At 42.7% G+C, this 22,306-nt stretch overlaps 1 protein-coding gene across 1 annotated transcript in view; it reads right to left on the bottom strand.

The window, feature by feature from the left end:
• Positions 1 to 15,335, bottom strand: part of Slc18a1 (solute carrier family 18 member A1) — a gene marked incomplete at its 3' end in the record, with an annotated part of 30,063 nt that extends 14,728 nt beyond the window's left edge. Inside the window, exons 1-8 of the mRNA XM_028784430.1 lie at positions 15,246 to 15,335; positions 13,072 to 13,341; positions 11,476 to 11,830; positions 10,279 to 10,337; positions 4,722 to 4,805; positions 3,700 to 3,792; positions 2,095 to 2,184; positions 1,844 to 1,887 (exon numbers count right to left, since the gene is read on the bottom strand). Coding sequence (XP_028640263.1) covers positions 1,844 to 1,887; positions 2,095 to 2,184; positions 3,700 to 3,792; positions 4,722 to 4,805; positions 10,279 to 10,337; positions 11,476 to 11,830; positions 13,072 to 13,195 — 849 coding nt within the window. The remainder of the gene's footprint in view (positions 1 to 1,843; positions 1,888 to 2,094; positions 2,185 to 3,699; positions 3,793 to 4,721; positions 4,806 to 10,278; positions 10,338 to 11,475; positions 11,831 to 13,071; positions 13,342 to 15,245) is intronic.
• Positions 15,336 to 22,306: the final 6,971 nt, after the last annotated feature.

The raw sequence follows: 22,306 nt of genomic DNA, 5'->3' as shown, positions 1-22,306 counted from the left end.
GAAGAAGAAGAAGAAGAAGAAGAAGAAGAAGAAGAAGAAGAAGAAGAAGAAGACAATGAAGAAGAAAGAAAAAGAAGAGGAGAAGAAAGGGTATGTGGGAGGCGGGAGGCTTTGGAGGGAGGAAGGGAAAGGGGAAAATGATATATTCATATTATAATCTCAAAAATAGAAGAAATAATTTTAAATTCTGTTAAACAAAAAAAACAAGTGGAAACTAGGTGTTGTGGTTCATAGTTATTTAATCCTAAAACTCAGGAGGCTGAGGCAGGAGGATTATCATTTAGTTCAATACCAGACAGACCTCACCAGCATCCCGAATAAATAAACCAGGAAAAGAAGAGAACAATGTAGAGGTCAAAGTGCAGGTCCAAAGGCTTGCAAGAGCCCACACTGCGGCAGCTTTTCCCAGGCAGTAACTCCGGTGCGGAAGCATTTCCTTATCCTTTGATCCTTTCCTGCTCCACAGGACAGCACTGCTTTGCTCTGCTGTATTCTAAAGATTTTCTTCACTGTTCTTCCCTCTGCTGCCGAGGGGGTGGGGCGGATGCTCCCCTCTTCTTCACTCTGTTACCTTTGGGCCTCAGTTTGCTTTGCTTTTAGGTATAGCTTCCTTTTCTGCGAAAGCCATCCTAGTTTTAGCTTCTTAATCTCTTTTGATTCCCTAGTCTTCCTGGCTTCTTTTTCCCACTTGGCTGGTCACCTGGTCACCTTTGTTATTTGGCTCACTCCCACTCCTTCCCCCCACACCACCCCCAGCCTCACCCCGTGGCACTACAATCTGCCCTGTTTGAATTCTCTCCCCTTTTTAATGAGGGGAACTGCTCTCATTTTTATCTATACATTTCTTATTTCAGCCTTTTTAACTATCATTAATTCCAGGATTTAAAATTTTTATCTTCTGGAGACTTCTTTATTTTCCTTCAGTTCTTCTTTGTTTTTGACATAAAAAGGAAATTTCAGAATCAAGCATTTTGATAGACCCTATAATCCTGGAGCTCAGGAGGTACAGGAAGGAGGGACAGAAGTTCAAGTTCATCCTCTGCCTCTACCGCATAGTGAGTTAAGGGCCAGCCTGGGCTACTGAGACTGAGTCTGACTCGGTTTGGTCTTACTCAGTTTCCTAGTCCTTGGAAACATCATGTCTTTTGTCTTATTTTGCTGACCATTCTTAGAGGCAAATAGTGGGGTAAATAAAGACAGTCTCTGGATGGCTTTCTTCACTGCTTTAGTTCTGTTCTCTAAGACTTTCTTCCTAATTCAAGGAAAACTTCGTTATAGTCTTTCCACTACCCTCCGGCCCAGTACCACCATCCACAGTGCATCCTCTCAATCAGCTTTGTAGACCACCCCACCAACTTGCTCTTCGTGTATGGAATCTCCTCCTGGCCCAGGAATGGTGGGCACATTCATTCCTTCTCCAGCTGACACCACTGCTTCTGTCACAGGAAAAATGCTTGCACCTCGGTCAAGCACTCCTTGATCAGTGCTTACACCCTGGGCAACTCCTCCCTCAAGGATGCACCCATCCCCCTCATAATACAGCTCAGAGCCATTTGACTTGAAGTCAGATGAGGACTGACTCTGGTATTTACTAACTATGACTGAATGGTGTTCAACTGGAGATGCTCTTGGGGAAGGTTGTCGGGAGGCCTCTGTCACTTTCTTCATCCTTTAGAAAATGGTTCTTTCCATAGCCACATTTCCATCTTTGTCCAATACCAAGACCTTTGCCTTTGCTACCCGAAGTGTAGGCCTGCCTGGAATCTAAATCTGTGGTTCACTTTTCCTGACTTCTCCTTTCTCCTGGGCTCAGCCATGATGACGGAGTTTCATGACTACTTACCTCAGGAGACACTTTCGAAGGCCATAGGATGCAAAGCTGGAGAGCTGAGAAAAAGAGGGAAACGGGGACACTTCTGTTAATTCACTGGTTATCTGGGGTTCTACTAATGGCCACATAGCTTGACTCCCTCAGTTTCTTTTTTCCTAGAATGGAGCAGTCCTTGGCCCATCTAAGCATGTCAAGGCAGACATCATGGCATAATGCACTTCCAACCTGAGCTGAGCTGTCTGAAGGCACCAGCATTGACCTACCTCCATCCAGAAGTGCCAGGAAGGCCAAGATGAGGAATGGTGAGGCCTTGCCCACAAATTCATACATCACACTTCCAAAAGGTGCTCCCACTGAAAGGAAAGGCAGCACAGACACCTGCAGTGAGACTCTTCCCCATCACCTGCGCAGCCATTACTGAAGGCCTTTAGGGGCTAAGCTCTACTGAGGCTCGGGGCTCAGGGGTTGAGAAGATTCAGTCTCTGTCCTCGAGGGCAAAGACCTTTCTAGTAAATAGAATTTAGCAGGGCAGGGTAAGGGAGGTAATATGAATTGAAATGTGGCAAAAATGCTCAGCAGTAAATGGTCTTGTGCACCAGATACTGTGTTGCACTAGTGAAATGATTCAGAAAGCTCAGGTGGCCACAAACTCCTTTCCAAGTCTACTGCCCTGGGGTGATGTGTAAGAGCAAGCCTGAGGGGTCTAAACGTGCGTGGAGGCAGATGTGAATGGAGCGTGAGTATTTTGAGGGGAAATATGAAGATGAAGATGGTTCAGGCAGCATTAATCAAAGGCTCTAGATGTCCAGAAGTGGTATCTCCTAGGCCTTGTTGGTTATCAAGAAACATGATACGTTTTAGCAGAGAAGAAATACCACCTATTGTAGGCTCCAAAAGATTCTTTGGGTGGTATGTACCATGAAGGAAGGAGGGGGTATAAAAGAGAACCAGTAGGAGGCTAGTGCCACGTTCCAACCAAGAAAGAGGGAAAAGCTGACCTAGAAGGGGCTCTAAGGGATGGAGCGTGCTTGTTCTGCTGATAGTGACTGTGATGAAGGAGTAAAATATGACCCACATCCAACGGTGGGTATCATTGGCTGGTAACAAAGAACAAAGCCTTCTTTCTTCCCTCTCTTTTCTACCATTGGTGGCTGGTAGGGTACAGGTCAGAGAAGAGACTTGGGTCTTCCCTCAGCAACCTTGTAAACTCCCTGAGTGCAGAACATTGTTGAAACCTGTAACCTCTATGTCATCTGTGCCAGCCTTGTACTTGGCATGGGGAGAGTGCTCAGCAAAAGGAAAGCTTGTTCAATTAGTCAATATGAAGTCTATGCCTCGAGGAAAACATAAGCATGGTGTTTGGAGCTAGGGCTTCTGAGTATAGAAAATCTGAGTCCCTATTTCTGGCTCTCGAATTACTTTCAGTAGCTCCTAAATCATTCTTTTTCTTATCTTTTCCCTGGGAACAACCATTCATCCTTCACCAATTGGTAATGAAGATTAAAAGAGATGACTTGTGTGAATTCAGCAGAGACTCTGGGAAAAGACCAGCTGTCCTGTGGAAAACCCCAGCTGTGTATGGAAGTAGAGGTGAGGGGGTGTGGTCACTAATGCGCGGACATTCACTCTCTCAGACAGATTGGCCTTCAGGACATCCCCAGACCCTCCTGCATTTTGTAGCTTCTTGAGGAGAAAGAAATGTCATCATTCCCTAGTGATCGATCTCAAGGAATGAACACAGTTGGGCCAGGGAGGTGCGGAAAATACTTGTCCTCCACGACAGGAGGTACCTGCCTCCTGGAGCCATCTCTACAGAATGTGCAATGCCCCATCTACTGAGCTCAGGTCTTTGTCTAGCCACTACTTACCCAGAAGCCCCAGAGCCAGGCCTCCCAAAGCAATTCCCATGGCTCTCCCTCTCTCGTAATTGTCAGTATAGACACTGGCCAGCATCCCAAGCCCTGGAGAGAAAATAACAGTTAGAGCTGGCATATGAGAGGTTGCTGATTGCTTCTCACAGCCCTTGGTCCAAACCCTGTAATATCTTGAGTAATGACCTTTACTGGATATTTCATTTGAGGGATTTTATAAGACTTAACTCACAGTATATCACAAATAATGTCCCCCACGGTTGCCTCTCCGTCCTCCCTTACATACACCTTATTACTTTGGTGCTGACATTGTTAATATTGTTAAAAATGAGAAGCCTTAGAGAAAGGGTAGTATAGTAATACTATTGTCTAGTTATTTCATGTTTCATAGGGTTTTATCATGTCCTTATACACCTCCCTGCATGAAGAAGTCATAGACCAGGAGATCAGGAGAAAGGAAGACAAATGAGTGGACTACTATATTCAGTATGGTGCTCAAAAAGGAACACGAAAATACTAGGCACCCAGGAGAGCGCATAGACTGGCAATATCTGGCAAGTATACCATCAGGCCATTCAGCTGTGTAAATGGCATAACATGGCAGCCTCCTGAGATACTGTGACATTTTTGCTTATCAATACTTAGAAAACTCCAATAACATTACTGAAATAGCAATTCCTATTAAATTAAAAGCAAAAGCAAAGGGAGGGCCACGAAGAGGCAGTTGATAAAAGGCTGACCTTAGGCTTATTCTTACATGAGCTGGCTGCACCTGAATGACATCAGAGGTTAATCCAGGCCAGAATTTATGGGCCCTGCCCACAAGTCTACAATCAGTTCATTCCCAAATCATCACAGTTGCTACCTCCATGGATGGCATTCTCCTTAGCCTCTTTATATACATTCTATGTAGCACCTAAAGTAGTAATAAGAGGGCTGTGTGTGTGTGTGTGTGCGTGTGTGTGTGTGTCTCTCTGTGTGTGTGTGTGTGTGTGTGTGTGTGTGTGTTGCAGTATTACCTGCAACAGATGAAAATGAAGATCCAATGCCTTGGAGAGTTCGGGCCACAAATAGCACGGCATAGGTGCCAGAGAAAGCAAACACTGGGAAAGAGAAGAAGCAGAATGATCCAGGATGGGGTAAAGAGACACATTTTTCTTATATACTAGTGGACTGCTTGGGTCCTGTAAATAGCCCCCCCAACCACTCATCCGTGAGTAACCCTAATTCAACTTGTAGCAGGAGGATTCCTTGGGAAGAGGAGGCATCATTGAGAGTGAGGATGGATAAAAGAGGGTAATTAGGGAGGAGGGTGAACATGATAACTGTGTCACCATCCTCTGCACCTGCACTGTTATGCCTGCTCCCCTGTCTCTATGTATTCCCCCCCCCCCCGAAAAGACTGCTCAAGGAGAAATCCAAACTTAGGTGATAGGCTGCCAAATGTATCTCCTTGTTCCTGTTTTTGTTCCTGTTCCTGTTTTGTTCCTGTTTTGTGGGGAGTATAAAAGAGAGCTACGCAGTTGAAAATAGAACATTTGGTCTTTACCAGATGACTCTTTGTCTTTCTTTCTCTCGCCCTCAGCCCTCCTGCCGATCCAAGGAACTGAGTCAGCTATGCTGGCGTAGCTGACACATGGTCAAAAATACATAATATGCATGAAACTCAAAATGAAACCCATTGTTAGATATTGGGCTAATTAGGGTAATTGTCACAGTTAGATCTGGTGATCAACTTAACATAGCCCAGAGTCATCTGGGAAAAGGACTTACCTCAGGTGAGGAATTGCCTAGACAAGGTTGGCCTGTGGCCACATCTATGAGACATTTTCTTAATTGTTAATCGATACAGGAAGACACAGCCCCACATAGGCAGAGCCATTCCTAGGCAGATGGTCCAGGATGGTACAAGATAGGTAGCTAAGCAAGCTATTAGGAGCAAGCTAGTAAGCATCATTTCATGATCTCTGCATCAGTTCCTGCCTCTGGGTTCCTGCCTTGGCTTTTCCCAACATGGACTATACTCTGTAAGCCCAACCAATTCTTTTTTTTTTCACCAAGTTGCTTTTGGTAAAAACATTTTTATCACAACAACAGGAAACAAAATAGGGTATTAATAAAACTCTTTTTTAAAAGAATGATTTTTAGGCCAGAGAGATAGCTCGGTGGGTAAAAGTACTTGCTGCCAAGCCTGCAGCATGAGTTCAGTCTCTGAACTACATGGTGAGAGAGAACCAACTCCTGTGAGTTGTCCTGTCACTTTAATGCGCTCTGTGGCATAGATATAGAGTAAAATAAATAGATAGGTAAATAAATAAATATGCACAATAAATACATACATCAAGAATTCCTTTAAGCCGGGCGGTGGTGGCGCACGCCTTTAACCCCAGCACTTGGGAGGCAGAGGCAGGCAGATTTCTGAGTTCGAGGCCAGCCTGGTCTACAGAGTGAGTTCCAGGACAGCCAGGGCTACACAGAGAAACCCTGTCTCGAACCCCCCCCCCAAAAAAAGAATTCCTTTAAGAATATAAACAAGAGGTAGGAGAGGAGGAGGAGGAGGAGGAGGAGGAGGAGGAGGAGGAGGAGGAGGTCGGCTCCATTAGCAAGCTGACTCAGAGTCCTTCGAAGATGTTCTAGGCAGAGACGAGTCACTATTACATAGACCTTAAGCATACATGATGAGATGAGACCCATTATTTCATAGAAGTAACGTATTCAGGGGCTGGGAAGATGGCTCAGCAGTTAAGAACATTGGCTGCTCTTTGAGAGGTCTCTGGTTCAATTTCTACCACCCACATGGCAGCTTACAACAGCCTAACTCCAGTTCTAGGAAATCTGACACCTTCATACAGAAATACCTGTAAGCAGAATACCAATACACATAAAGATAAGTATATTTAAATTCTTTAAAGAATCAACATTTAAATATAACAGTTGGGATCAATTAAATGATGCTGACTGTGCTGCTCTGCCGGACCGGTAGCAGATGTAAAAAAGAAAAAGCACATCCAACTCATGGTCTTGAAGGCACACCATCTATTAGTAACTAATACAAACGAAACTGAGAGACAAACTAGAGAGTGCTGTCTCACACTAAATTACAGGTTGGTAGACCCAGACATCCCTCATCCTCGACTCCCAAACAATATCTCCAAAGGGGGAAAAATCCTTCTCAAGATGCCTGAACCAGACAAACGTTAATCTTCCTGACCACTCATTACAGGTGTCTTTGGTTGCGTTTTATGAGCTCAGTTGCAGCCCAACATGACCACACCCAACTGCCCATTGTCTCCCCAAAGCACACATTCTTGGTCCCTCCTTATTTTGGCCTAGAATGCCCATCCTCAGACTTTCTAAGATCTAGTAAGCTCAAACCCCACCACTTTTACCATCTCAAAGAAGGGAGTGGCCAATTTGTCCCGCATTACCTGTAAGTTTTTTAGTTTCAGAACTGAAAGCCACATTGAACAAAACCTCAGTCATGGAAAAATAGGACAGTTGGTCACACTACTGGGACTGGGGAGATGGCTCAGCAGTTGAGAGCACTGACTGTTCTTCCAGGTCCTGAGTTCAATTCCCAGCAACCACACAGTGGCTCACAACCATCTGTAATGGGATCCAATGTCCTCTTCTGGTGTGTCTGAAGACAGCGACAGTGTATTCGCACACATAAAATAAATAAATAAATAAATAAATATTTTTAAAAAACAATCTTTTTTTCCTTTTTCTAAATTAATGTGGGCCGTTATTTGTTACATTAACAATTCGCAGAGAGGGGCTCCAGAGATGAGTGATAGGCACCAGTAAACTTTTCTTAGTAATTTTGCTTTTTTTTGAGACAGGACCCCTTGTAGTATGGGCTAGCCTTGGACTCCCTATAGCCAAGGATGACAATGACCTTCTAATCATCCTGCTTCTAGCTCCCAAGTGGTAGGATCACAGGCCTGTGCCTGCACACCCAGTTCTTGCTTATTATTTTATTCAAACCCTAAGGCTTACACAGGCTGTCCTAACACTCAAATATATTTTCTTTTGTACAGAATTAAGCTAAGTCAATAGAACAACACTAGTGACATCATAGAAACCATAATTGTTATTTAACACACACAATGAAGTAAATGGAGAAGCTTTTAATCTATTGTTTCTTGGCAGAGGAGCAGGCAAGAATTTTACTCTAAATAGGTTAGGTTGCAGATGCATTTCATGGTCTTATTTGCAGGATATGGTCACAATTCCCAAGGCAATCACCACACCTCCTCTACACACATGGATCATATTTTATTCTTTATATGTGTTCCAGATTTATGTGAGTATACTGTAGCCATCTTCAGACATGTCAGAAGAGGGCATCAGATTCCATTATAGATGTTTGTGAGCCACCATGTGGTTGCTGGGAATTGAGCTCAGGACCTCTGGAAGAGCAGTCAGTGCTCTTAACTGCTGAACCATCTCTCCAGCTCCAATTTTTTTTTAATTTTTATTATTTTTTTTTTTGGCTTTTTGAAATAGGGTTTCTCTGTATATCCCTGGCTGTCCTGGAACTCACTCTGTAGACCAGGCTGGCCTCAAACTCAGAAATCGGCCTGCCTCTGCTTCCAAGTGCTGGGATTAAAGGCATGCGCCACTACTGCCCGGCTAGAAATGTTTTAAATGAATTTCTAAGTCACATTGGATGACTGAGATCCTTAATTTGCTCTCTAACACAAGCTGAACTTATAGAAGACTAATGAACACTGCCAATCTGAACTTCCCAATTTTTTTTTCTTAGTAAATGTTGTTCTTCTACAACTTCATACTTGTATACTCTGGTCCCCACCTACCACCCTCTCCCATTTTCCTCCTAAGCCAATCAGCCCCTCCAGCCCCCATAAATCCCTTGCCTTCATTAACTGGTTTTGGTTTTGGTTTGTGTCCCACAGAGTTTGATGAGGATCTTCTCTCTGACCCCAAGTTTAGAACTAGGCATCAGAGCCTGATGACTTCATTTTCTTTTATTCAGTTATAATTGCGCAAGTGGATTTCCTGTGGTCAGCTAGAATGTCCCATCTCGAGTTCTTACATCCATAAATGCAGCTACCTCTTGTTAACTTTGCATTGGGTCAGTTCTTAGTCTGGGAGGGAAGAAAAGCTGAGAAGGCAGATATGTGATAGAAAACTCAGAAAAGAGACCGAAACGGAGCAGCTGCGTAGTTTGGAGCACAGAATCAGCGGAACCAATGGTGGGTTCGCGGTGCCTTCCCTGCATTGATCCCTCCCGTGGACATCCCAAGGGCTCCCCCTTTGCAATACTCAGGCTTAAACATCACGCTTGTTCCTCTCACTGCATTCATTCCACCTCCGTTTTATTAGAAACGTCAAGCTGATACTGGGTGAGATTTGTCATTTACTTTCTGGTTTCTGTAGCAAATTTGCTTTCCTAAGGTATAACCTTTAAAGCCCTTAGCCGGGAAACACCAGGCTTTGGGGACTTTTCTAGTTACTATGATCCAACATCCGTTTTCGTTGTAAGTCACCCTTTACATAGCATACCAACAACATACTATCTCTTCAACAATGGAAGGTTTGCAAGTAAGCTTGCTCAAGAGTTTAGTTACACACAAGTGTATACACACATACACACACACACACACACTCACACACACACACCTATCTCCCCAAACAAGTAAATGTACAGACACACAGCCCTCATGATTTTCACTGAATTAAGAATCTGTTCTCCACCAGGCAGTGGTGGCACACACCTTTAATCCCAGTACTTGGGAGACAGAGACAGGCGGATTTCTGAGTTCCAGGTCAGCCTGGTCTACAGAGTAAGTTCCAGGACAGCCAGGGCTACACAGAGAAACCCTGTCTCAAAAAACTTAAAAAAAAAAAAAAAAAGAAAGAAAAAGAAAAAGAATCTGTTCTCCAAATACAGAGGCAGAGGCAGATGTTTGCAGCCAACCATTGGACTGAGGGCAGGGTCCCCAATGGAGGAGCTGAGGGGGATTGCAGCCCCTTGAGGGGAGCAACAATGTCAACTAGCCAGACCTCAGGAGCTCCTGGGGACTGGACCATCAACCAAAGAGAACATATGGAGGGACCCATGGCTACAGCTGCCTATGTGGCAGAGGGTGACCTTGTTGGACATCAGTGGGAGGAGCGGCCTAACCGGTTTGATGCCCCAGTGTAGGGGAATGCCAGGGCTGGAAGGCAGGAGTGGGTGGATGGGTGGGGAGCACCCTCATAGAAGCAGAGGGAGAAAGGATGGGATAGGGGGTCTCCAGAGGGGATCCCTGGAAAGGGGATAACATTTGAAATGTAAATAAAGAAAATATCCAATAGAAGGAAAATAAATAAATAAATAAATAGATAAATAAATAAATAGATAAATAAGAATCTGTTCTCCTATAGGAGATGAGAATGATTACAATTAGAGGAGGTGTCTACTGACACTATCCCAGTCCCTGTCCCAGTGACTGAAACATTCAGTCAATGTCACAGCTGACTTGTTCTCTGGGTAACTCAACCCTGCTCTGACACTTCATTTACGTGATGGAATCAAAGATGCTTAGTAAAGGAAAGCCAATGACTTACTTAGTGTGGAGAGAAACATGATCACAAAGCCAACAAACATGGGGATGTGATAGCCGATCCTAAAATGAAAGTCAACAAAGAAAGAGCATTGTAGCAGGCATTCGTATACTTGGATTTTTTTCATCTGAGTGGGAAGAAAGATGGGGTTAATTTGAGAGAATGCTTTTAATATATAAATACATACTCATAAGTAAACAAACATGTAAATCTATCCACAGACAAGGCCCAAAGTATTCTTCCCAGAAAAGGCATCTCTCAAAACCTCGGAATCACCCTAGATGAGTTTTCTAGGAAGCCAGAGCTTCCTTCACACTGCGTTCAGTCTGCCCTATGCTCTCCAGCAGCCCACTCAATCCATGACCTGCCAGCTGTTCACTGCTTCTGCTCTCAGCCTCAATATTCACATCACTAAGAAAATGTGAAGACTGCGACATTTCACCTAAAACCTGTCATCCTTTAGGATAACAAGCTTCCACACTGCTGTCTCCCCCGGGGACCAGAACATTCCTTCTTTGCTCGTCTAACCACCTATATCAGTGGTTTTCAACCCATGGGTCACAACCCTTTGGAGGATGAGTGACCCTTTCACAGGGATGGCATATCAGATATCCTGTATATTAGATATTTACATTACAATTCATAACAGTAACACAGTTACAGTTATGAAGTAGCAACAAAAATAACTTTTGGTTGGGGGTCACTAAAACATGAGGAACTGTATTAAAGTGTCACAGCGTTAGGAAGGTTGAGAACCACTGCCCTGTGTGAAGCCTGGGCCTCTGTGTTAAGCCTGAGTCTGTACTTTGTAGATGGGATGCTTTGGTGTTTGAATGAGAATTGCCGCCACAGGCGCATATATTTGAACACTTAGTTACCAGGGAGTGGCACATTGGAAGGATTAGAAAGTTTAAGAAATGTGGCTTTATTGGAGCAAGTATGTCACTGGGGGTGGGCTTTGAGGTTTCAAAAACTCATACCAACTCCAGAGTCATTCTTTCCCTCTCTGCTTGTAGATCAGGATGTAGTTTTCAGCCCCTGCTCCAGTACCTATAAGCATACTGCCATTCTTCCTGCCATGATGATAATGTACTAACCTTCTGAAACTGTAAGCAAGCCCCAAATTTAAATGTTTGGTCATGGTGTCTCTTCACAGCAATAGAGGAGTGACTAAGACAGAAACTGTAGCTCCTGAGTTACCTGTTAGTAAGAGGTCCTACAAATGGGTTGACCAGAAGTTGCATCAAAGCCTTTGAAGCAAATAGAATCCCAATCCGGATGTTTTCTTCTTCCAAGAACTCTATCCCTTGCAAGCAGTTGTTTTTAGGTACTGAGCCAGCTTCGGTGACAGGAGGAGGGATGGTACCATTTGTCCATGCTACACGAAAGGGTACGTGCTCTTCTACAGTCATGGTGGTGTTGTCAAAGAAGGAGAACATGGTAGAGAAGGCAGGAGAGGTGAGAGATTGCTGGGAGCTTACAGAAGGACCCTGATGCAGAGAGGAGTTGAAGTCTTTGAACTCTGTCGCATACAGGAAGGTGGGCACAATGGGCACTGAAAATCAATGAGGATATATGAGGAGAGTTGAGGACAGGGATCCTTTAGCCTCTACTATGTGGAAAGGAATTACTCTGAGGAACAATTTTATGTAGAAGGAAGTGACATTATTTAAAGCCTAATGAAGATGATACCTGCCCAAATCATCCTATTAGCTAACGGACCAAATTCTATCCATGATTCAGTTCGTTTTCATGAATTTGTGTCATCCTTACTGGTTAATTTACCTACTCGTATCTTGTATAACTTGAGCATCGGTACTATAATGATTTTTCACTGATGGGAGCCAAATGGGAAAAGAATAGAGCAACCCAATGGACATAGTCTATAGATGCATATTCACCCATAGAATATGCGCACATTCCAGCTGAAGAACAAAGAGGTTCTGCCTCCTTGTATTAGGTACCAGATGACCGAGGCTAAGTACCCAGGTGGGGTAGTGTGAGAAGCTCTGACTCTGAAGCAGTTCACAGGGACGGAATTCCAGCCCCAGCACTTGCTAAGGGAAAGTTTGGACATGTCGTTTAACATCTTGTGCCTTTTTTTTTTTTTTTTTTTGTAAAAGAGACAGAACCAACCAAGATGCATTGATATCGAAACTTAACAATCTCTATGGTGAGATGGAGTGTATGTATGCATATTTCCCTTTGATGCAAAGATCCCATATTTGCTATGTCAGTGTTTGTGAGAGTTTTCTGAATATGACTCTAACTTTAGAACCACAAGAAATAAGGATCAACTCTATTAGATTGTCTGATTGTCACAAGAAGCCTCTTCTTTAAAGCAGATATCTCACTCAGGAGCAACAACATGCTATAACTTAGTCATACACTTCTGTAATGTCATGTAAAATTAATGAAGTTATCAGCCAGAACATCATACAAGGCAATGAACTGCCAACAAGACAGGGCTTGGTAAGGACTTGGATGTCCTATGTTTGCAAAGAAGAGGCTGGAGGAGCATCACAGAAAGATGCAGCTCACTACCCCAGGTGACTCTAGTCATCAGTGACCATTGATAAATGTAATGGTGAAAACATGACATCCTGGCTTGGGTCTTCTCTCCCTGCCAGGTGCTTATAAACTTGTTTCTGTTAAGAACTCTGGAGTCATTAGTCTCAAGGACAGCCTTCAGACCCTCCTGTCTATAGTTCCAGCCAACCCTCAATCAAGCAGGGTACATGCTGCCTGCTGTGACCCAAAGCAGATACACCCTCAGCACCAAAGCCCCAAACGTACCCACCACAGTGAGCAGCATGTTGTCCAGGAGCAGAGCAACAAACACCACCACCAGAACCAGCTTCCGGGACTTCCTCCCTTCCTTCAGCAACCGCTGAGGAACACCCAGAACAACCTGGAACATGGCAAGGGCTGCAGGAGGCTGGGCTGGGTAAGGAATAGGATGGTGGGGCCCTTCTCCTCTGGGTTCTTAGGAAGGCCCCTTGACAGGCGTGGTCTTCTGTCACCTTTACAGGAGAAGGCAAAGGCTACCTGGTCCAGTGAAGCTCACTGTTCAAATGAAAAGCATGAAGGGTTGTAAGTAGCACAAGAGTTTGAATTTTCCGTGTCTCTTTGTTCATTTCTTATACAATTTCAATAATTCAACATTTCCCACAATGCCTTCCAGAGAATTTTTGCTGTCCAGAGATTTAGGTCTGAAATCACACCTACTCCATTAAATAGACAACAGATGAACGGCCTTCTTGTTTCTCAACTGTCAGACACCAGTCACTCGTCTGCATGGTGCACACCTCTCCTGAGCCACTACTCTCTTTCCCTTCTAATTTTTAGACAGTTTTAATTTTGAAATACTGTTGTAAAAGGCAACTTCATGAGTCAGGCATGGTGGTGCACACCATAATCCCAGCACTTAGGAGATGAAGCCAGGAAAAGCATAAGTCTAGGGCCTCGTCTGTACTACATAGACATCCAGGTCACAGCTACACAGCAAGACCTTGTCCCAAAAATCAAGCAAATACAAATAAAAGTAATTTTATGACTATGCAAAAAACAAAGTCTTAAGTTTATCACCTCTCAAAAATTATAATGTAGGAAACTGTAGCATGCAAAAATATGTCATGCTGTCTGTTTGTCTACTGGCAAGCAAAACAGTTTAAAAAAGTCAAAGACTCGGAAGCTGGAGAGATTTGTCCTGGTCTCACAATTGATGTCAAACAGAGCTAAAAATCCCAAGCTTCTTAACTTGTATATTTGTACTCTATTTTTTTCTGTGGATATACAATGTTAGAAGTGCTCCCGGGTTTGTATTTAAGCTTTAGAGCCCTGTTCAGAGAGGTGTGTCACTGTGTACTAACATAGTAACTCTCACAAGGAGTTTCCTTAGTGAACTGCTATATCTGTAGTTTCATGTTCAGGAACCTGTATCAGACGTCACAATCATGTCACAGTTGCTTCTCTAACCTCAGGGAATCACGAATTCTGAGAGGATTTTATTTGCTCTTTATGAGGCTTCTATGGCAATGCCAACAATACCAATCATTTAACATGAAAGTGGTTTACTATCATAAAATATATGATACGTACACGATGCTGTATTCATAGCTTGCCATATGTGTGTGAAAAAGAAGCATGCTTCTGTGACACACTACAGCTTGCACAGTGAGATTTTTTTTTCTTTGTTGGGTGGTTGTTGCACGGGCAGAGGGCAGGTATGAGGGGACAGAGAGGTGAGTGGGGTTGGAGTGCCTGATATAAAATTCATAAAAAAGCAATAAAAAATTTTTAAAGAGATTTTTAAAGTGTGCTTATTTTTAAGACTAGAAAGACTCACATCCAAGCGCTGGTTACTTACACTCAGTGACTTTACTCTTTACCTGGCTTCTCATTTTCAAATAATTCTATGATGAGCCAGTACAAGCAGTAAGTGATTTTGAGTGGTTATCCCTAGGATTAAACATCAGCCTCAAATGGTAGAAGTACCACAGGCACCAAGCTTATGACTTCTAAGTCTGGGGCCAGAAGAATACCCTCCATGCTACCGTTCAAGGAGCAGGCTCTCAAGTGAAACAAATTCATGGATAACTCTGAACCCACAACCACATCCAAGTGATCTGAGACCTTTCCTTTCTTCGTATAATAAATTTCAAACTACAAACTTACTTAAGACACATAAAAATCAGAGTAAGAAATGACTAAAAAGAAAGCAACAGGAATAAAAAGTGGTTAAGCAGAGTAAAATACATAGAGTGAGACTAAACATACAATAAAACAATATAAACATAATCCCACAAAAAACATACAATAAATGAAATAAACATAAAATAAAACAACAAAAACAGAACAAGAAATCTGTCAAGCCATTCATAGTAAACTCAACAGGCAAAACCCTCTAACAAGAAACAGAAATTTTAAGGAAGAATTAAATCCGTTCAGAAAAAGAAAAAGAGTCTTACCTTACAGCTCATCTTGATGTGAGGTACTCCAAGAGTAACTGGCAGCTGCTGGCAAGACAGCGGAGACTCTGTACTCTGAAACTGGATGTGCTGATGGATTTATTGCTGCCTGTTATTTGAGGATGGTGTGTGTGCGTGTGTGTGTGCGTGTGTGTGTGTACCCACACGCACTTTGTCCACAAAGATTTAATTGGAGCCTCCAACAGATTTCCTTTAGACCCTTAGCTCTCTGCGTCAGAGGCTGACAGGGCCAGGGCTGGAGAGGCCACAGGGAGTGTGCTTTTCCTAAGCAAAGAGGCTCTGGGCGGTGCTGGTTTCCATCTGTGCTTATCTCTCACATTACTCTTTTAATTCTTGCCTAGATCTGGATGCAGACTAGAATGCCAGATAGAACCAGGGTGCATTTCCTTCCCTTCGCTTCTTAAAGATGCCTCTTGTGCTCCAGTGCTTTCCTTAAAATGTGAAACACTTATGTGAAGAAGAAAATAAGTGCTTACTGTTTTCTAGCCATAAAACCTAATAGCTAGGGCTGGGGAGATGACCCCACACACAGTATAAAGACCCAAGTTTGACTCCTAGTACCCACAAAAATAAATAAATAAATAAATAAATAAGTAAATAAATAAATCAGAGTGACAGTGCAAGCCTGTAATCATAGCATGGGAAGGATGGAAACAGGTTTCCTGGGTCTTTCTGGCCAGCCAGTATAGCTGAAGGAGCAAGCTCTAGGTTTAGTAAGAGACTGTCTCAAAAACTGTGGAGACAAATTGAGGAAGACACCCAACATTGACTTCTGGCTTCCACACATATATGCACACACATGCATTTGCACATGGTCATGTAGAAGCACACATAAATATATGCAAATCAAACATCTGTGGTCTATGTACAGGCACAGACTTTTCACTGTGTTCCCTCATCCTAATCCTACTTCAGTGCTGGGCACAAAATAGCCTCTTATAAATCTTTATTATGGGTGACTAGACAGATGGCTACAGGACAGACAGCACCTCATTGAGAGATATTCAGAGACACAATAGGTCTGTAATGCATGAAGTGTCTTCAGTGGGACCTTGAATGTAAAGTTTACAGAAGGCCAAATAAGACACATGAATGAGAATAACAGAGGTCTCCTGTTATGAGCTATCCTTATTATGTGAATTAACTTGGAGGATTGATTTAGGGCTAAAAAGGAAGAAGGAAAGAACTTGAAAATGTAAACCTAGAGAGAGAGAGGACAAGGTCACTAAAGAAATGTGTCATTCCTGTGGGTACTTTGAATTTAGTAGCACAAACCAGCACACATTTGCTGTGGTACAGTTCAGGAGGTCAGAAGTCCACACAGCTGTACCTGGGTTAAAATGAAGATATCAGCAGGGCTTTGTTAATTCTGGAGCTCTAGGTATTGTAGGTCCACTTAAACCCAACATGTATCCAATCAAACACCAGGCCAATGCAGATGACAAAAATTTATTATAATCAAGCCACTACTGGTTGATCAGGGCTGACTCTGAGAACAGACTCAGGAGCTTAACTATGACCCTGAAGGGACTTTTTACAGCATATTTAAATGGTAAAACCATAGAGCTAAGAGGGTAGGGAGGTTATAGCATTTTCCAATCATATTTTGACGGAAAGGGTTGAGCAAGGGAATTTCCATCAGTCAGGATAGGAGTTGTTCCCTGAGCCTGGGGACATGAACTGATTTGACTGTGCTAGCGAGATGGAGAGGTTGCCCTTAAGATGTCTGGCCTCAGATAACTGTCGCCTTACAACAGAAGCTGTTCAGCTATTGGGAAGCTCTCCTAGGGCCTGGGACCTTGAATCTAATTTCTCCTTGTGATTAAATGGAGTCTGAAAACAAAATAGTAGTACTTAGAATAAATTTCTTTTGCTTGTTCCCAACACTGGGGACAATTCAATTCAAGAGGCCACCTACAGATCTTGGCTCCTAGCTTTTCAAAGCCAGAAGCACATATTGAACTCTTTCTGCCATTCACTTGCAAGAACCCTTGTGGTTATACTGGTACATCCAAATAATTCAAAGTCCTGACCCCCGGACCTTAAAATAAGATTCCCTGCATCATCTGTACTTTTATCATTCAGAGAAATAGTCACAGGTTCATCACAAGGATGTTAGCATGTCTCAGTGCCAATGCCTGCCCTTTTATCATGGGATGTGGAGGGCAAAGCACATGGGTTCCCCAACATGCTCTATACTTGTGTCTCTAAGGATAAAAGGGACTATGGCTGGAAGTTAGAGAGATGTATCGGTAAACATATTTTCTAATTCTGGCCAAAAGGCCTTTTGGGAGTTGAGTTGGCACTTCTGCCAACATATTCCCTGGCAAGTGTACTTTACGTTCTCTGAGGGTTTGGGGATCTCCTGCAGAGTGCAGCTGTCTAGTGAAGAACACTCACATGGGGCTGATGGAGGATATAACAATCCTAATTGAAGAAAACTTGGAGATCCCACCAAAATCAGAGTCCCCCCAAACAGTATATGAAAATGATTTGGGGGAACAGAGGACTTAAAAGTGTAGGTATGGGTAAAGAATGATCATACTTTACATTAGCAGAAATAACAGCAGCAATGACAACCACTGTGAACTGCCTACTCCATATTCAGCAGATAGCTAACATGTAGCCATGTTACATGTAATATATGTTGTATTTAAAATATGTGAATACATTTTTCGGTTGCAGCACTTGTGTTCATAGCCAGGGCAAGTAAGTCTTCATGGAATACTGGTGATAATTACAGGAATGAGCACTTATCATCCTCTAGTTGAATTTTTTTCATCTATGTGTGTGTGTAGGGGTAGAAGTCAGTAGACAATCTTGGGTGTCAGTCCTCCTCTTCTACATTGTTGAGACCAAGTCTCTTATTGGGCAGTGTACTCACCAGGCTGCCTGGTCAGTGAGTAGGTCCAGTGAATTCCACTCAAGTCATCAGCTGTGGCAGCAAGCGTCCTTACCACTGAGCCATCTAATGTGCTCTGAGACATAAATGTGTGTGCACATTTTCAGACACGCATATACTTTTCAAAGCTAAAAGCAACCTGATGCCTTCTGGTGGACGACTGAGCATGCCACTGTGGTAAGTGCTCACAATGAGATCTTAGCCATCATGGATCAATCTTGAGAGTATCATACTGAAAGGATGTCATTCGTCAGAGGAAAAACCCCTTACCATTTCATATGAGGCTCCTAGAATAATGGAATTAATAAAAAAAAAACTTCATGTCTGCTGGACTATGGGGGAGGGGAAATGGGAAGTGGTTCTTCAATGAGAACAGAGCCTCAGTCTCACAAGATGAAAAGTTTCTAAAGATTAGTTGGTTGAACCAATGTCAATACATTTATTACTGAACTGTATATTTTAAAATGTTTAACGTGATAGGTCTTGTCTCTTTTGATATAGACTTTTTAAAAGTTTTAAGTACATCATGATTATATATAATATATATTTGATTACCTACTGAGAAATATGTACATATACACATGTATATATAGATAGAAACATATATACCTCTATTAAGAAATACATATACATAGAGCACAATGGCTCGAATCTCAGCACTCTGGAAGCTAAGATAAGAAAATATCCATAAGCTCAAAGCAGCCTGGACTACACAAAGAGCTCAAGAACAATCTAGGCTACAGATTGAACCTATGTCTCAACAAACAAGATAGAAACTAGTCCCAGCTAGTCTCAAACTCACAATCCCCCTGCCTCATCCTCCCAAGAACATGATTATACATCTTGACTTTACATATTTTCCATATTACAGCAGAAAATTCAAACCTAAAGAGTAATCAGCAAAAAGCAATACTTCCATATAGATTACAGATATTCCAGTGGCCTCTAAGTCCTGGCAAAGAACTATTTCTGATCAGAGCTAAGTGGAAGTGTGAGGCTTTCCAACCATGTTTCTGTTCTTCCCAGTTTAAATGGCTGGCAATTGGGACCTTCAGACAGACAGCGTTTTCTCTGGGCATATATCCACATAAAACAATGACTGGAGCTGAGGTGGACAGGGCCTGCCACAATGGATGTCCTGTCACTCAGATCTACAGGGTGTTTTTGTCTCTCATTACTTCCTATTCCCCTTAGCTGTTCAAATATTTAACAATCACTTCATAATTCCTCATATTTAGTAGATATCAGAGTTGTAGACCCAGACTATAGAGGCATGGTTCCAAATATATGACTTTGATTCAGAAGTTATGTCCAGGTTTCTAAAAAGAACAGGATATTTAAGGGGAGAGGCTGTAACTTTCTATGGCTGTGATCTTTATGACATTGAAGAACCTATGGAATAGTGTTGTCTCCAAAGGGTAAGGATGACTCTCTGTGAGAGAAAATAAGTACTGGACTCAGATCCAGGGGAACAAGGTACTTTTTTTTTTCTTTTTTTTTTCCATTTTTTTTTTATTGGATGATTTATTTACATTTCCTATGTTGTCCCCTTACCCCATCCCCCACCACCCCCTCGGAACCCCCAATCCCCTCGCCCCTCCTCCTTCTTCTCTGTGGATGTAACCTCTATCTACCCCCCCCACTCCCACCTCCCCACCCTCAAAATTCCCACCCCCTGGGGCATCCAGCCTTCATGAGGTCAAGGTTCTCTTCTTCCACCTATGCCCAGCAGGGCCCTCCACTTTTACATATTCAGCTGAAGCCCTGGATCCCCCCCTAAGTGCTCCCAGGCTGGTGGTTTAGACCCTGGGAGCTGTGGTTGGTTGGTATTGTTGCTCTCCTCATGGTGCCATAAATCCTTTCAGCTCCTTCAGTCTTCACTCTAACTTCTCTATTGAGAACCCCATGATCAGTTCAATGGCTAGTTGTGAGCATCTGCCTCTGAATATGTCTGACCCTTGAAGACCTCTGAGGAGACATCCATATCAGGCTCTTATCAGCATGCACTTCCTGTCTTCCACATCAGCATCTACCTTTGGTGATTGCACATGGGATAGATACTCAGGTGGAGTGGTCTTGAGACGGCCCCTCCTTCAGTTTCTGTCCCTCACTTTGTCTCCATATTTGCTCCCTTGAGTATTTTGTTGCTCCTTCTAAGAAGGACCGAATCACCCTCACTTGGTCTTCCTTCTTTATGGGCTTCATGTGGCCTGTGAGTTGCATCTTGGGCATTTCAAGGTTCTAGGCTAATATCCAATAATCAGTGAGTGAATACCATGTGTCTTCTTTTGTGATTGGCTTACCTCACTCAGGATGATAATTTCTAGTTCCATCCATTTACCTAGGAACCTCTCGAATTCATTGTTTTTAATAGCTGAGTAATACTCCATTGTGTAAATATACCACATTTTTTGAATCCATTCCTCAGTTGAAGGACATCTGGGTTCTTTCCAGCTCCTGGCTATTATAAATAAGGCTGCTATGAACATAGTTGAGCATATGTCCTTGTTATATGTTCGAGCATCTTCTGGGTATATGCCTAGGAGTGGTATAGCTGGATCCTCGGGTAATGTTATGTCCAATTTTCTGAGGAACCGCCAGACTGATTTCCAAAGTGGTTGCACCATCTTGCAGTCCCACCAACAATGGAGGAGTGTTCCTCTTTCTCCACACCCTCGCCAGCATCTACTATCACCTGAGTTTTTAATCTTAGCCATTCTGACTGGTGTGAGATGGAATCTCAGGGTTGTTTTGATTTGCATTTCCCTGACGACTAAGGATGCTGAACATTTCTTTAGATGCTTCTTGGCCATTCGAGTTTCTTCCGTTGAAAATTCTTTGTTAAGCTCTATACCCCATTTTTTAATAGGGTAATTTGGTTGTCTGGAGTCTAATTTCTTGAGTTCTTTGTATATATTGGATATTAGCCCTCTATCAGATGAAGGATTAGTAAAGATCTTTTCCCAATTTGTTGGTTGTCGTTTTGTCCTATTGACAGTGTCCTTTGCCTTACAGAAACTTTGCAATTTTATGAAGTCCCATTTGTCAATTCTCGATCTTAGAGCATATGCCATTGGAGTTCTGTTCAGGAACTTTTCCCCTGTGCCCAAGTATTCGAGGCTTTTCCCCACCTTCTCTTCTATTAGTTTCAGTGTATCTGGTTTTATGTGGAGGTACTGTATCCACTTAGACTTGAGCTTTGTACAAGGGGATAAGAATGGATCAATTTTCATTCTTCTACAAGTTGTCTTCCAGTTGAACCAGCACCATTTGTTGAAAATGCTGTCCTTTTTCCACTGGACAGTTTTAGCTCCTTATACCTTGGTGTGAATCTAACCAAGCAAGTGAAAGACCTGTACGACAAGAACTTCAAGTCTCTGAAGAAAGAAATTGAAGAAGATCTCAGAAGATGGAAAGATCTCCCATGCTCATGGATTGGCAGGATTAATATAATAAAAATGGCCATCTTGCCAAAAGCAATCTACAGATTCAATGCAATCCCCATTAAAATCCCAACTCAATTCTTCACAGAGTTAGAAAAGGAAATTCTCAAATTCATATGGAATAACAAAAAACCCAGGATAGCGAAAACTATTCTCAACAATAAAAGAACTTCTGGAGGAATCACCATCCCTGACCTCAAGCTGTACTACAGAGCAATAGTGATAAAAACTACCTGGTATTGGTACAGAGACAGGCAGGAAGATCAATGAAATAGAATTGAAGACCCAGAAATGAACCCACACTCCTATGGTCACTTGATCTTTGACAAAGGAGCTAAAACAAGGTACTTTAAAATGCCAAAATCCAAAGCCAAGCATGATAGCATACATTTATAATCTCAACTCTAGAAAAGCTAAGGCAATTCCAGGGAATCCAACAATCTCTTCTAGATTCTGAGGGCACCAGACTTGCACATGGTGCACATACATCCATGCAGGCAAAGTACCATAAATAAAACCTCATACACATACTTATAAACAAATACAATGCAAAACCAAACCAAGGGCCAGAAATATAGCTTAGTCATAGAGATACTGGCCAGCATGTGCAAAGAAGCCTTAGATTCAATGTACAGGATACACACACACACACACACACACACACTAACATAAACTGGAACTTCACATAATCTTTC

The sequence above is a fragment of the Grammomys surdaster genome, unplaced genomic scaffold, assembly GCF_004785775.1.
Source record: "Grammomys surdaster isolate TR1022 unplaced genomic scaffold, NIH_TR_1.0 123044, whole genome shotgun sequence".
Lineage (NCBI taxonomy): Eukaryota > Metazoa > Chordata > Mammalia > Rodentia > Muridae > Grammomys > Grammomys surdaster.
Note: the sequence above shows the minus strand (reverse complement) of the source record. Positions and strands in the feature narration are given on the sequence as shown.